Source organism: Oncorhynchus nerka, linkage group LG22 (genome assembly GCF_034236695.1).
Source record: "Oncorhynchus nerka isolate Pitt River linkage group LG22, Oner_Uvic_2.0, whole genome shotgun sequence".
Classification (NCBI taxonomy): domain Eukaryota; kingdom Metazoa; phylum Chordata; class Actinopteri; order Salmoniformes; family Salmonidae; genus Oncorhynchus; species Oncorhynchus nerka.
Window position 1 is genome coordinate 97,315,469 of NC_088417.1, and position 14,521 is coordinate 97,329,989.

General features: G+C 42.8%; 1 protein-coding gene across 1 annotated transcript in view; it reads left to right on the forward strand.

Annotated features, from left to right (window-relative positions):
* The window catches only part of LOC115104839 (phospholipid-transporting ATPase IC-like), a 71,091-nt gene that overhangs the window by 39,084 nt on the left and 17,486 nt on the right, over positions 1-14,521 (forward strand). Inside the window, exons 12-21 of the mRNA XM_065007636.1 lie at positions 5,541-5,731; positions 6,728-6,936; positions 7,334-7,377; positions 7,501-7,657; positions 9,231-9,419; positions 9,680-9,792; positions 10,052-10,216; positions 12,136-12,247; positions 12,512-12,587; positions 12,705-12,837. Coding sequence (XP_064863708.1) covers positions 5,541-5,731; positions 6,728-6,936; positions 7,334-7,377; positions 7,501-7,657; positions 9,231-9,419; positions 9,680-9,792; positions 10,052-10,216; positions 12,136-12,247; positions 12,512-12,587; positions 12,705-12,837 — 1,389 coding nt within the window. The remainder of the gene's footprint in view (positions 1-5,540; positions 5,732-6,727; positions 6,937-7,333; positions 7,378-7,500; positions 7,658-9,230; positions 9,420-9,679; positions 9,793-10,051; positions 10,217-12,135; positions 12,248-12,511; positions 12,588-12,704; positions 12,838-14,521) is intronic.

Sequence of the window (14,521 nt, forward strand, 5' to 3'; positions counted from 1 at the left end):
TGTAAACTGTTATGGTCAAAAACCGGTGGTCGGTTTCTGAGGGGAGAACGGCTCATAATAATGTCTGGAACGGAGCAAATGGAATGGCATCAAACCCATGGAAACCACGTGTTTGACATATTTGATACCATTCCATTTATTCCGCTCCAGCCATTACCATGAGCCCATCCCCCTCAAAAGCAACAGTGGCTAAGATTTACATTTACATTTAAGTCATTTAGCAGACGCAAGATGGGGATAGATCTGCCTTTTTTTTAATAAAAAAATGTAAACACCCTTTTGGACTCGATTTTATGATCTTGTCTCATCACTGCAACTCCCCAACGGGCTCGGGAGAGATGAAAAGACGAGTCATGCTGAAACATGACCCGCCAAGCCACACTTCTAAACACCTTCTCGCTTAATCCGGAATCCAGCTGCACCAATGTGTTGGCGAAAACACTGTTCACCTGATGACCGAAGTCAGCCTGCAGGCGCCCGACCCGCCACAAGGAGTCGCTAGAGCACGATAAGCCAAGGAAGCCCCCCCAGCCAAACTTACCCGGACGACGCTTGTTAAATTGTGCGCCACCATTTGGGACTCCTGGTCACGGCCGGCTGGGATCGAACCCCAGGCTGTAGTGAAGCTGCAACACTGCAACGCAGAGGAGGCGGCTGCTCTGCCTTAATGACAATCTCAACAAGGCAGGTCCTACAGGCTCTAGTTTTGTCGCACCTGGACTGCTCCCCAGTTGTGTGGTCAGGTGACACAGAGGGACTATGGAAAATTACAACTGGCCCAGAACACGTAGAGCTAAATGTACACGTAGCGCTGAATGTACATGTAGCGCTAAATGTTCACGTAGCGCTAAATGTACACGTAGAGCTGAATGTACACGTAGAGCTGAATGTACACGTAGAGCTGAATGTACACGTAGAGCTGAATGTACACGTAGAGCTGAATGTACACGTAGCGCTAAATGTACACGTAGCGCTAAATGTACACGTAGCGCTGAATGTACACGTAGAGCTGAATGTACACGTAGCGCTGAATGTACACGTAGTGCTGAATGTACACGTAGAGCTGAATGTACACGTAGAGCTGAATGTACACGTAGAGCTGAATGTACACGTAGCGCTAAATGTACACGTAGCGCTGAATGTACACGTAGAGCTGAATGTACACGTAGCGCTGAATGTACACGTAGAGCTGAATGTACACGTAGCGCTGAATGTACACGTAGCGCTGAATGTACACGTAGAGCTGAATGTACACGTAGAGCTGAATGTACACGTAGAGCTGAATGTACACGTAGAGCTGAATGTACACGTAGCGCTGAATGTACACGCAGAGCTGAATGTACACGTAGAGCTGAATGTACACGTAGAGCTGAATGTACACGTAGCGCTGAATGTACACGTAGAGCTGAATGTACACGTAGAGCTGAATGTACACGTAGCGCTGAATGTACACGTAGAGCTGAATGTACACGTAGCGCTGAATGTACACGTAGAGCTGAATGTACACGTAGAGCTGAATGTACACGTAGAGCTGAATGTACACGTAGAGCTGAATGTACACGTAGAGCTGAATGTATGACTTGTTTTTATAAGAATGTTTGACCTGTTGAGTGCACCGAGGTACTAGCACACAGCTCGGACTCAAGACATGCCACCAGAGTGCACCGAGGTACTAGCACACAGCTCGGACTCAAGACAGGCCACCAGAGTGCACCGAGGTACTAGCACACAGCTCGGACTCAAGACATGCCACCAGAGTGCACCGAGGTACTAGCACACAGCTCGGACTCAAGACATGCCACCAGAGTGCACCGAGGTACTAGCACACAGCTCGGACTCAAGACATGCCACCAGAGTGCACCGAGGTACTAGCACACAGCTCGGACTCAAGACATGCCACCAGAGTGCACCGAGGTACTAGCACACAGCTCGGACTCAAGACATGCCACCAGAGTGCACCGAGGTACTAGCACACAGCTCGGACACAAGACAGGCCACCAGAGTGCACCGAGGTACTAGCACACAGCTCGGACTCAAGACAGGCCACCAGAGTGCACCGAGGTACTAGCACACAGCTCGGACTCAAGACAGGCCACCAGAGTGCACCGAGGTACTAGCACACAGCTCGGACTCAAGACAGGCCACCAGAGTGCACCGAGGTACTAGCACACAGCTCGGACTCAAGACAGGCCACCAGAGTGCACCGAGGTACTAGCACACAGCTCGGACTCAAGACAGGCCACCAGAGTGCACCGAGGTACTAGCACACAGCTCGGACTCAAGACAGGCCACCAGAGTGCACCGAGGTACTAGCACACAGCTCGGACTCAAGACAGGCCACCAGAGTGCACCGAGGTACTAGCACACAGCTCGGACTCAAGACAGGCCACCAGAGTGCACCGAGGTACTAGCACACAGCTCGGACTCAAGACATGCCACCAGAGTGCACCGAGGTACTAGCACACAGCTCGGACTCAAGACATGCCACCAGAGTGCACCGAGGTACTAGCACACAGCTCGGACTCAAGACATGCCACCAGAGGTCTCTTCACAGTCCCCAATCCAGAACACTACGGGAAGCGCAAAGTACTACATAGAGCCATGACTACATGAACTCTATTCCACAGTACTACATAGAGCCATGACTACATGAACTCTATTCCACAGTACTACATAGAGCCATGACTATATGGAACTCTATTCCACAGTACTACATAGAGCCATGACTATTTGGAACTCTATTCCACAGTACTACATAGAGCCATGACTATATGGAACTCTATTCCACAGTACTACATAGAGCCATGACTATATGGAACTCTAATCCACAGTACTACATAGAGCCATGACAACATGGAACTCTATTCCACAGTACTACATAGAGCCATGACTACATGGAACTCTATTCCACAGTACTACATAGAGCCATGACTACATGGAACTCTATTCCACAGTACTACATAGAGCCATGACTATTTGGACCTCTATTCCACAGTACTACATAGAGCCATGACTACATGGACCTCTATTCCACAGTACTACATAGAGCCATGACTATATGGAACTCTAATCCACAGTACTACATAGAGCCATGACAACATGGAACTCTATTCCACAGTACTACATAGAGCCATGACTACATGGAACTATATTCCACAGTAATACATAGAGCCATGACTACATGGAACTCTATTCCACAGTACTACATAGAGCCATGACTACATGGAACTCTATTCCACAGTACTACATAGAGCCATGACTACATGGAACTCTATTCCACAGTACTACATAGAGCCATGACTACATGGAACTCTATTCCACAGTACTACATAGAGCCATGACTACATGGAACTCTATTCCACAGTACAACATAGAGCCATGACTACATGGAACTCTATTCCACAGTACTACATAGAGCCATGACTACATGGAACTCTATTCCACAGTACTACATAGAGCCATGACTACATGGAACTCTATTCCACAGTACTACATAGAGCCATGACTACATGGAACTCTATTCCACAGTACAACATAGAGCCATGACTACATGGAACTCTATTCCACAGTACTACATAGAGCCATGACTACATGGAACTCTATTCCACAGTACTACATAGAGCTATGACTACATGGAACTCTATTCCACAGTACTACATAGAGCCATGACTACATGGAACTCTATTCCACAGTACTACATAGAGCCATGACTACATGGAACTCTATTCCACAGTACTACATAGAGCCATGACTACATGGAACTATATTCCACAGTACTACATAGAGCCATGACTACATGGAACTCTATTCCACAGTACTACATAGAGCCATGACTACATGGAACTCTATTCCACAGTACTACATAGAGCCACGACTACATGGAACTCTATTCCACAGTACTACATAGAGCCACGACTACATGGAACTCTATTCCACAGTACTACATAGAGCCATGACTACATGGAACTCTATTCCACAGTACTACATAGAGCCATGACTACATGGAACTCTATTCCACAGTACTACATAGAGCCATGACTACATGGAACTCTATTCCACAGTACAACATAGAGCCATGACTACATGGAACTCTATTCCACAGTACTACATAGAGCCATGACTACATGGAACTCTATTCCACAGTACTACATAGAGCCATGACTACATGGAACTCTATTCCACAGTACTACATAGAGCCATGACTACATGGAACTCTATTCCACAGTACAACATAGAGCCATGACTACATGGAACTCTATTCCACAGTACTACATAGAGCCATGACTACATGGAACTCTATTCCACAGTACTACATAGAGCTATGACTACATGGAACTCTATTCCACAGTACTACATAGAGCCATGACTACATGGAACTCTATTCCACAGTACTACATAGAGCCATGACTACATGGAACTCTATTCCACAGTACTACATAGAGCCATGACTACATGGAACTATATTCCACAGTACTACATAGAGCCATGACTACATGGAACTCTATTCCACAGTACTACATAGAGCCATGACTACATGGAACTCTATTCCACAGTACTACATAGAGCCACGACTACATGGAACTCTATTCCACATCAGGTAACGGATGCAGCAGTAAAATCGGGTTTAAAAAACAGATAAAAAATACACCTTTATGGAACAACGAGGACTGTGAAGACACACACACACACACACACACACACAGACAACACACACACACACAGACAACACACACACACACAGACAACACACACACACACAGACAACACACACACACACAGACAACACACACACACAGACACACACACACACAGACAACACACACACACACACACACACACAGACAACACACACACACACACACAGACAACACACACAGACAACACACACACACACACACAGACAACATACACACACACACAGACAACACACACACACAGACAGACAGACAGACAGACAGACAGACAGACAGACAGACAGACAGACAGACAGACAGACAGACAGACAGACAGACAGACAGACAGACAGACAGACAGACAGACAGACAGACAGACAGACAGACAGACAGACAGACAGACAGACAGACAGACAGACAGACAGACAGACAGACAGACAGACAGACAGACAGACAGACAGACAGACAGACAGACAGACAGACAGACAGACAGACAGACAGACAGACAGACAGACAGACAGACAGACAGACAGACAGAGACAACATAACAAACACACAGACAACATAACAAACACACCTGGATTGTTTTGTAGCGTAGTGGCCTGTGGGCGCACACTTAATGCATTGTGAAATCTGTAAAATGTATTTTAATGTTTAAAAATTACTGGAACCCAGGAAGAGTTGCTGCTGCCTTGGCAGAAACTAATGGGGATCCATAATAAACCCCAGGAAGAGTAGCTGCTGCTGTGGCAGGAACTAATGGGGATCCATAATAAATACATGCTTGAGATGAGATGAATGCTTGTGGAAATAGAGATGCAGTGTAAGAAAGTATGAAAACTATTGATTTAAATTCCTTCTCTCCAGATCTTTGTAATCCTGGTCCTGTTGTGTGCTGGCCTGGCCATCGGAAACACCTTCTGGTACGAGGAAGTAGGCAGCAAGGCCTGGTATCTGTATGACGGTAAGGACCAGACTGCTTCTTACAGAGGTTTCCTCAGCTTCTGGGGGTACATCATCGTGCTCAACACCATGGTTCCCATCTCCCTCTACGTCAGGTGAGTTCTCAGTATCCTCTGAACGGTCTTATTATCTCCTAGTATCCTCTGAACGGTCTTATTATCTCCTAGTATCCTCTGAACGGTCTTATTATCTCCTAGTATCCTCTGAATGGTCTTATTATCTCCTAGTATCCTCTGAATGGTCGTATTATCTCCTAGTTCCTAGTATCCTCTGAACGGTCATATTATCTCCTAGTTCCCAGTATCCTCTGAACGGTCTTATTATCTCCTAGTATCCTCTGAACGGTCGTATTGTCTCCTAGTTCCTAGTATCCTCTGAACGGTCTTATTATCTCCTAGTATCCTCTGAATGGTCTTATTATCTCCTAGTTCCTAGTATCCTCTGAACGGTCGTATTATCTCCTAGTATCCTCTGAACGGTCGTATTATCTCCTAGTTCCTAGTATCCTCTGAACGGTCTTATTATCTCCTAGTATCCTCTGAACGGTCTTATTATCTCCTAGTTCCTAGTATCCTCTGAACGGTCTTATTATCTTCTAGTATCCTCTGAACGGTCGTATTATCTCCTAGTTCCTAGTATCCTCTGAACGGTCTTATTATCTCCTAGTATCCTCTGAACGGTCTTATTATCTCCTAGTTCCTAGTATCCTCTGAACGGTCTTATTATCTTCTAGTATCCTCTGAACGGTCGTATTATCTCCTAGGTCCCGGTATCCTCTGAACGGTCGTATTATCTTCTAGTATCCTCTGAACGGTCATATTATCTTCTAGTATCCTCTGAACGGTCGTATTATCTCCTAGGTCCCGGTATCCTCTGAACGGTCGTATTATCTTCTAGTATCCTCTGAACGGTCGTATTATCTCCTAGTTCCTAGTATCCTAACACCCATGTACCTGTGTACCTTAGGGAATAATAATAGAATACTGTATTGAGTCGTCATGAGATTATTTCAGGTCCCCACATCCAGAATAGGTTTCTAATCTATCCGTGTTTAAAATAAAGGTGAAATATATTTCCAATTTCCTCTCCAGTGTGGAGGTGATTCGTTTGGGCCAGTCTAAGTTCATCAACTGGGACCTTCAGATGTACTACCAGGAGAAAGACACCCCAGCCAAGGCCCGCACCACCACCCTCAACGAGCAACTGGGTCAGATCGAATACATCTTCTCAGATAAGACCGGTACCCTCACGCAGAACATCATGGCCTTCAAGAAATGCACCATTGCTGGACACACCTTTGGTAAGACCAATTTGTTACATGCTGGCTAGAGTGTAGCTTGATGTTCCCAGATCAGTTCATGCTGTCGTTGTCACTGTGGTTGTCCTTTCACAAAAAAGTAAAATTTTATGAACTATTTTCTTAGGATGTCAACATTGACACATTTCTAGTTAAAAATATTTTAACAATATTCAGCATGGACGCTTCCTTCACCGTCTACTAAATATGTGTATGTGACCAGTAACATTTGGTTTGTTGTTATTACCAAATGACCATTTTTAAAGGTCTCCCAAGTATTGCTTGACTGGACTTCCTGGTCCACTCTGCATTGTTTTTTAACGTAACAGATTTCACCTGTAAATGTCGTTTTTGAAGCTTGTGTTATGACGTGATGTATTCATGTCTTTTCATTTGACAGGTGACCCTGCTAATGTTGCGGGTGTACCTCTGGATCGTGGGAAGGTACTTTATTTAAAAAAACATTTTTTTTTTTACTGAAACAGTATTTTATTCAGATTTGACACATACAGTGCTTCATCTATAGCATTGTCTTGATGGTCATTTCTTTCCCTCGGTACTTCACAGCCAGTGGACTTCACCTGGAACAAGTACGCAGACAGGAAGTTTGAGTACTTGGATCATTCCCTGGTGGCCTGCATCCGGTCCATGAAGGACAAAGACACCTTGGAGTTCTTCAAGCTGCTGTCTCTGTGTCACACTGTCATGGTGGAGCAGAAAGAAGGTGAGGAACCTGCGCAGTGATGATAGAGTTCAAAGTTCAATCAATCATTGGATGATTTTATTTATTTATTGATTGGTCAGTTCAGAAATCACTGATTACACACATACAGTATGTGATTAGTCCTGTTAATTGAACACACCTAGAAAGACTAGGTAGCCTTCCTTCAGAGTACCATGGAGATCTGGCCCCAGAGTGGATGTGTATTCAGAGTACCATGGAGAACAACTTTTAACCTGAGCTCTGGAAATGCAAATGCGCTACGCTAAATGCTAATAGTATTAGTTAAAACTCAAAAGTTCATTAAAATACACATGCAGGGTATCGAATTAAAGCTACACTCGTTGTGAATCCAGGCAACAAGTCAGATTTTTAAAATGCTTTTCGGCGAAAGCATGAGAAGCTATTATCTGATAGCATGTAACACCCAAAAAGACCCACAGGGGACGTAAACAAAATAATTAGCATTTCGGCGTTACACAAACCGCACAATAAAATAGAAAACATTCATTACCTTTCACCATCTTCTTTGTTGGCACTCCTAGATGTCCCATAAACACTATTTGGGTCTTTATTTCGATTAAATCGGTCCATATAAAGCCTAGATATCGTTATATGTAGACTGTGTGATAAACGAAAAAAACATCGTTTCAAAACGTAACGTCATTTTTTAAAATTCAAAAAGTCGACGATAAACTTTCACAAAACACTTCGAAATACGTTTGTAATGCAACTTTAGGTATTAGTAAACGTTAATAAGCGATAAAATTCATCAGGAGGCGATGTAAAGATCATTAGCTGTCCGTCTGGAAAAATGTCCGGCTAGAAACTCCGGTCCTAGACCATAGGAGATACGGTGCCCTGCATGTGTTTGACCAAGAAAAATCTCGAAGGGAAATGACAAGACTCTAGACACCGTGTGGAAGCTGTAGGTACTGCAACCTCAGTCAATTAATTGTGGTTCACCTTTATCAATGGGTTCAAGTAGCGCATGGATATATTTTCCCATTTTCAGTGATCAGTTTTTCCTGTGCTTTTCGATGTAAATGCCGTTCTGGTAAAGCCACAGCAGTGATTTAACCAGTTTTATAAACGTCTGAGTGTTTTCTATCCACACAGACTAAGCAAATGCATATACTATATTCCTGGCATGAGTAGCAGGGCGCTGAAATGTTGCGCGATTTTTAACAGAATGTTCAAAAAAGTAGAGGGTCGACTTAAGAGGTTAATGAACTACAAGCGCATTTAGCGTTTGAAGTCCTCTAGTTAGCACATACAGAACAGAGACTGGGTGAGCAACCTGCATTATAGTAATGCTAGAGGTCAAAATTCAGAAACCAATTCTTATACATAATGGGCTGTTTTCCTGGATACCTAAAAGAAAAAGTCTGGTCCTGAACTTGATGGAGAATCCTTAGTCCAGAACCGAGCTTTTATCTTTGTCTGGGAAACCAGTCCAGGTAGTTTTAGTTTAGAGTACCATGGACACCGATGACTATTCTATAATAAAGGTGTGACATAACCTCTGGCCACAGAGTTTGTATGTCTTGATGTGTCTGTTGTCCTGAATCCTCAGATGAGTTGGTGTACCAGGCAGCCTCTCCTGATGAGGGAGCTCTGGTGACTGCTGCCAGGAACTTTGGTTTTGTGTTCCTGTCCCGTACCCAGGACACCATCACCATCAGCGAGATGGACCAGGAGATGACCTACGAGGTGCTGGCCCTGCTCGACTTTAACAGCGACCGCAAACGCATGTCCATCATCCGTGAGTGACTGTTTTAAGACTGTGATCATGGTGTCCCCTCTAGGGATGTGAAGTTCTGGGAATTTTCGCAAAGTTCCGAGGTTTATTGGAATTCCGAGTTGGAGAATTCCCTCCCTGCTCATTCCTTGATGATTTGGAAATCTTCTAACCGGTCTGGATTTATGGGAACTTTGACAAAGCTTCTGAAATGTTGTAATACTAGCCTTTTCACTGTGACCATCTCCCTAACATGCAGTCTCCTCTCTCTCTCTCTCTGACAGTGAGGTTCCCTGACGGTCGGATCCGTTTGTACTGCAAAGGAGCAGACACGGTCATCTACGAACGCCTCTCTCCTAACTCCAAACACAAGGAAGTGACCCAGACTGCTCTAGACGTAAGTCACTGGTGTCTTTTGATAGGCTGAAAACCATCCTTTACATCCAGCCTATGTAGAGTTGTCGGGGCCAGGCTATGAAGCATGTGTGTGGTTGTATTTTGAGCTGGACTTTCTCTTTTTGGTTGGTCACTTATTGAATGAATCTTGGCTCCAGTAGTTCCAGAATGGTGAAAATTATCCCCCTGTTTATTCATTGTTTCTCATTTCAGTAATTCCATGATGTTCAAATAAAGCAAAACCTTCTCTTCCGTTATAGATCTTTGCCAACGAGACTCTCCGGACCTTGTGTCTGTGCTACAAGGATATCAGTAAGCAGGAGTTTGACGCCTGGGCTAAGAAGCACAAGGCTGCCAGTGTTGCTATGGGCAACAGGGAGGCTGCTCTAGATCGAGTGTATGAACAGATTGAGAGCAACCTCATGGTAGGACGCTTATCCCACATAATGAGAACATGCTAAACAAAATTGACAGTTAAATCTAGGACCTATTTAACCTCAAGGAATCGTCCCTTTTTTTTCTAACGAGTTTGTAGTTGAAGTTTGTGGAAATGTGAAAGGAATGTAGGAGAATATAACACATTAGATCTGGTAAAAGATAATATAAATATATATATATATTTTTTTTGTACCATCATCTTTGAAATGCAAGAGAAAGGCCATAATGTATTATTCCATCCCAGGTGCAATTTAGATATTGGCCACTAGATGGCAGCAGTATATGTGCAAAGTTTTAGTCTGAACCAATGAACCATTGCATTTCTGTTCAAAATATTGTATCAAGACTGCCCAAATATGCCTAATTTGTTGATTAATAACTTAATGTTCAAAACTGTGCACTCTCCTCAAACAATAGCATAGTATTCTTTCACTGTAATAGCTACTGTAAATTGGACAGTGCAGTTAGATTAACACGAATTTAAGCTTTCTGCCTGTATCAGATATGTCTATATCCTGAAAAATGTTCTTGTTACTTAAAACCTCATGCTAATCATATTAGCCTACGTTAGCTCAACCGTCCTACAGGGGACCCACCGAAATCTATGTAATATCTTTTAGGGCAGTAGAATACAGTGCATTCAGAAAGTATTCAGAATTCTTGACTTTTTCCACATTTTGTTACATTACAGCCTTATTCTAAAATGTATTAATTAGTTTTATCCCCCTTAATCAATCTACACCCAGTACCCCAAAATTACAAATTTATGTAAATGTCAGTTTTTTTATTCTGAATAAGTATTCTTAGACCCTTTACTCAGTACTTTGTTGAAGCACCTTGGGCAGTGATTACAGCCTTGAGCCGCTACAAGCTTGGCACACCTGTATCTGTGGAGTTTCTCCCATTTCTTCTCTGTAGATCCTATCAAGCTCTGTTAGATTGGTTTGGGAGTGTCGCTGTACAGCTATTTTCAGGTCTCTCCAGAGATGTTTGATCGTGCTCTGGCAGGGCTACTCGAGGACATTCAGAGACTGTCTTGGCTGTGTGCTTAGGGTCGTTGTCCTGTTGGAAGGTGAACCTTTGCCCCATTCTGAGGTCCTGAGCGCTCTGGATCAAGGATCTCTCTGTTCTTTTATCCGTTCATCTTTCCCTTGATCCTGACTAGTCTCCCAGTCCCTGAAAAACATCCCCTTCACCTCCCTGATCAAGGACCTTCTCTCCCGATTGCTCAGTTTGGCCGGGCGGCCAGCTCCAGGAAGAGTCTTGGTGTTTCCAATCATCTTCCATTTAAGAATGATGGATGCCATTGTGTTCTTGGGGACCTTCAATGCTGCAGAATTGTTTTGGTACCCTTCCCCAGATCTGTGTCTCGGAGCTCTACAGGCAAATCTTTCTACCTCATGGCTTTGTTTTTGCTCTGACATGCACTGTCAACCGTGGGAACTTATATAGACAAGTGTGTGCCTTTCCAAATCATGTCCAATCAATTGAATTTACCACAGGTGGACTCCAATCAAGTTGTAGAAACATCTCAAGGATGATCAATGGAAACCGGATGCACCTGATCTCATTTTTGAGTCTCATAGCAAAGGGTCTGAATACGTATGTAAATAAGGTATTTCAGGGTCTGAATCCTCCGTTTTTAATTTTTTTAATACATTTGCAGAAAAATCTAAGCCTGTTTTTGCTTTGTCGTTATGGGGTATTGTGTCTAGAGTGAGTTTTATTTTTTACAATAAGGCATAACGTAATAAAATGTGGGAGAAGTCTGAATACTTTACGAATATGTTCTACAAGTTTCATTAGTTCATGTTTACATACACGCTGTTCAGGGCTTTGCCTCGTCCAAAAGTTGCTGCTTCCTTCTACTCTTAAAGGAGACATGTTTGCTTTGCCTCATCGGCAGATGATCGGAGCGACTGCCATCGAGGACAAGCTACAGGACGGCGTTCCTGAGACCATCGCCAAGCTGGCAAAGGCTGACATCAAGATCTGGGTCCTGACTGGAGATAAGAAAGGTATAGTCTCTGTCGTGGGGAGAGCCTCTGGAATGTTCATCTCTATGCAACCAGAGACTGGGGTTCCCTATATAGTGGCCAGGGCTCATAGTAATGTACTATAGGATGTCGTGTTTACCTCCCAACAATGTTTTACTGTTGACATTAAGTATTGAGATCAAACCTTCTTGAGCTGCTACTTCACGGAGTCTGCAGCTTGATGGATTAAATGTGTATTGATGGCTGGGATGGAAAGAAACGTGGAGGCTTTACCATTTCCTGCAGAAACGGCTGAGAACATTGGCTATTCCTGTAAGCTGCTTACCGATGATATGCAGATCCACTATGGAGAGGATGTCAAGTAGGTTTGATTTTCAATAATACTTACATCCTCTGGGATCAAATATACATCTTGTTAATTTACAGTGTGTTATTTTTAAACCCCCTACATTTAAATCATTCTGTGTTTTGTGACCAGTGAGAAGCTGCGGATCAGACAGGCAAACCGAAGGGATCAGCCGCCTGCATTCGGTCGGACCAGGAAGAAGGTACCGGATCCTTTCTTCCCTGAGCCTGGCAGGAACGCCCTCATCATCACTGGAGGCTGGCTGGTGAGTGTAGTAGCCTACTACGTCGTAGTTGGTCTCCAACTTGGTCGACCGAAAGTCGTGTATTTTTCTGTATATAGACACACCATATGTGTTGGAATAAAATCAACTATATGCATTGAGCGTGTCTGATGCTTTAAGCGCACTGTTTCATTAAATAAGACACGTGATTCAAGAGGGAGCCAGAGATCAAGAGGAAAAAAAACACTAATTGACCCGAACATCCTCTTCTCCCGCTGGCCTTCTGTTATGCTGTTGAAGGTGCCGGTAACTAGGTTACACGAGTGGTCGGCAACATGTGGAATGCCAGTTTGTTTATGTTACCATTTCTACCGATCTGCATGCCAGTTATGGTTTTCACATTTTCATTTAATTTTTAATAACGCCGTATCTCAAAATCATTGTCATGTGGGTAATCAAAATTCTATCTGAATGAAAATACAACAAATAATAACTAAATAATCTAACCGTAACTTCTATTAGCGACTGTGGAGAAATAGGCTACATAAAGCCAACAAATAAAAACATTGCAGCCTGCAGGTAGAACATATCCCGATCAAAAATGAATATCCTATAAATCAAATTGGCGGTGCATGACCTGTCTGCAAAGAACTTGAAATATTGTATAAACTATCACCAGAAGCTCACACTAGCAACTTGTTCAGGCGGTGATAGTGGTAATCAGGTAGTCCTATTTTATGACGTTTCCACTGGATCAGAGCTATGAGATATTTTTCCCAAATGGGGGGGGGAGCTGGAAATATATATATTTTTTTCAAATACATTGTGGATCTATTGTCTTGCTCAATTTAATGTTAAAACAAACTTTGTTTGCTTGGTGTTTTGAGGTGAAGAAAACAAAATGACTTTGAGAAGCTCATTAGTGGAGGTGAGTTAAGACAATCAGAAATACTCTCAGATTCCCAAAATGGGCACATTTAATAGGAAGAATCAATCTATCTTTTTAGACTGTTAGAGTATTAATCTGGTCAATATCACAGTGTGTTATATGTGAAAATGTGATCGTATTATAAATTGTATTTGAATGTTTAAGGACTCTTGGAAGATTAGTCCAAATGAGGACATTAAAGAGATCCTAATCAAATCAAATGACTTATTAATTATTGTCACAAGCTCTTATGTAATCCTTTATAAAGACTTCAGAACAGGCAGAGGCAAAATGTAATTTACATAACCATAAACCACTTAAACTCGTACAACACTTCCATTTTGCGTGCAGGCCTAGTACTACTTCTATGTGTAATCAGGTGTGCATCCTTACTCCACCTTGACAAGAGCACTCAAAAACAAAAGACGATGAATAAATTGACAACTCATTTAATGGAATGAAATGAACAAAAACTTGTTTTTCACTAGTGTTGCATTGGTTGTTAGGAATTTTATGGATAATGACTAAACAATATCTACATTTTAAATAGAAATATAACTAATTAAGCTTATACTCTGTTTTATTATATCTGATTAACAATATGAATTCATAAGTGAGGGATTGTGGAGCCTGAAACAGGGGGTAGGTAATAAAATAAATACCATTCCAGCCAGGTTGGAGAAGATTGGATTTTTAAAAAAAACATTTTTTTTAAGTAAGCAGAAAGGTTAATTAACCTATGGTTGAACCGACTCAACTTAGCACTGGAATGTTCAGATAAAGACATTGCGTGTTTTC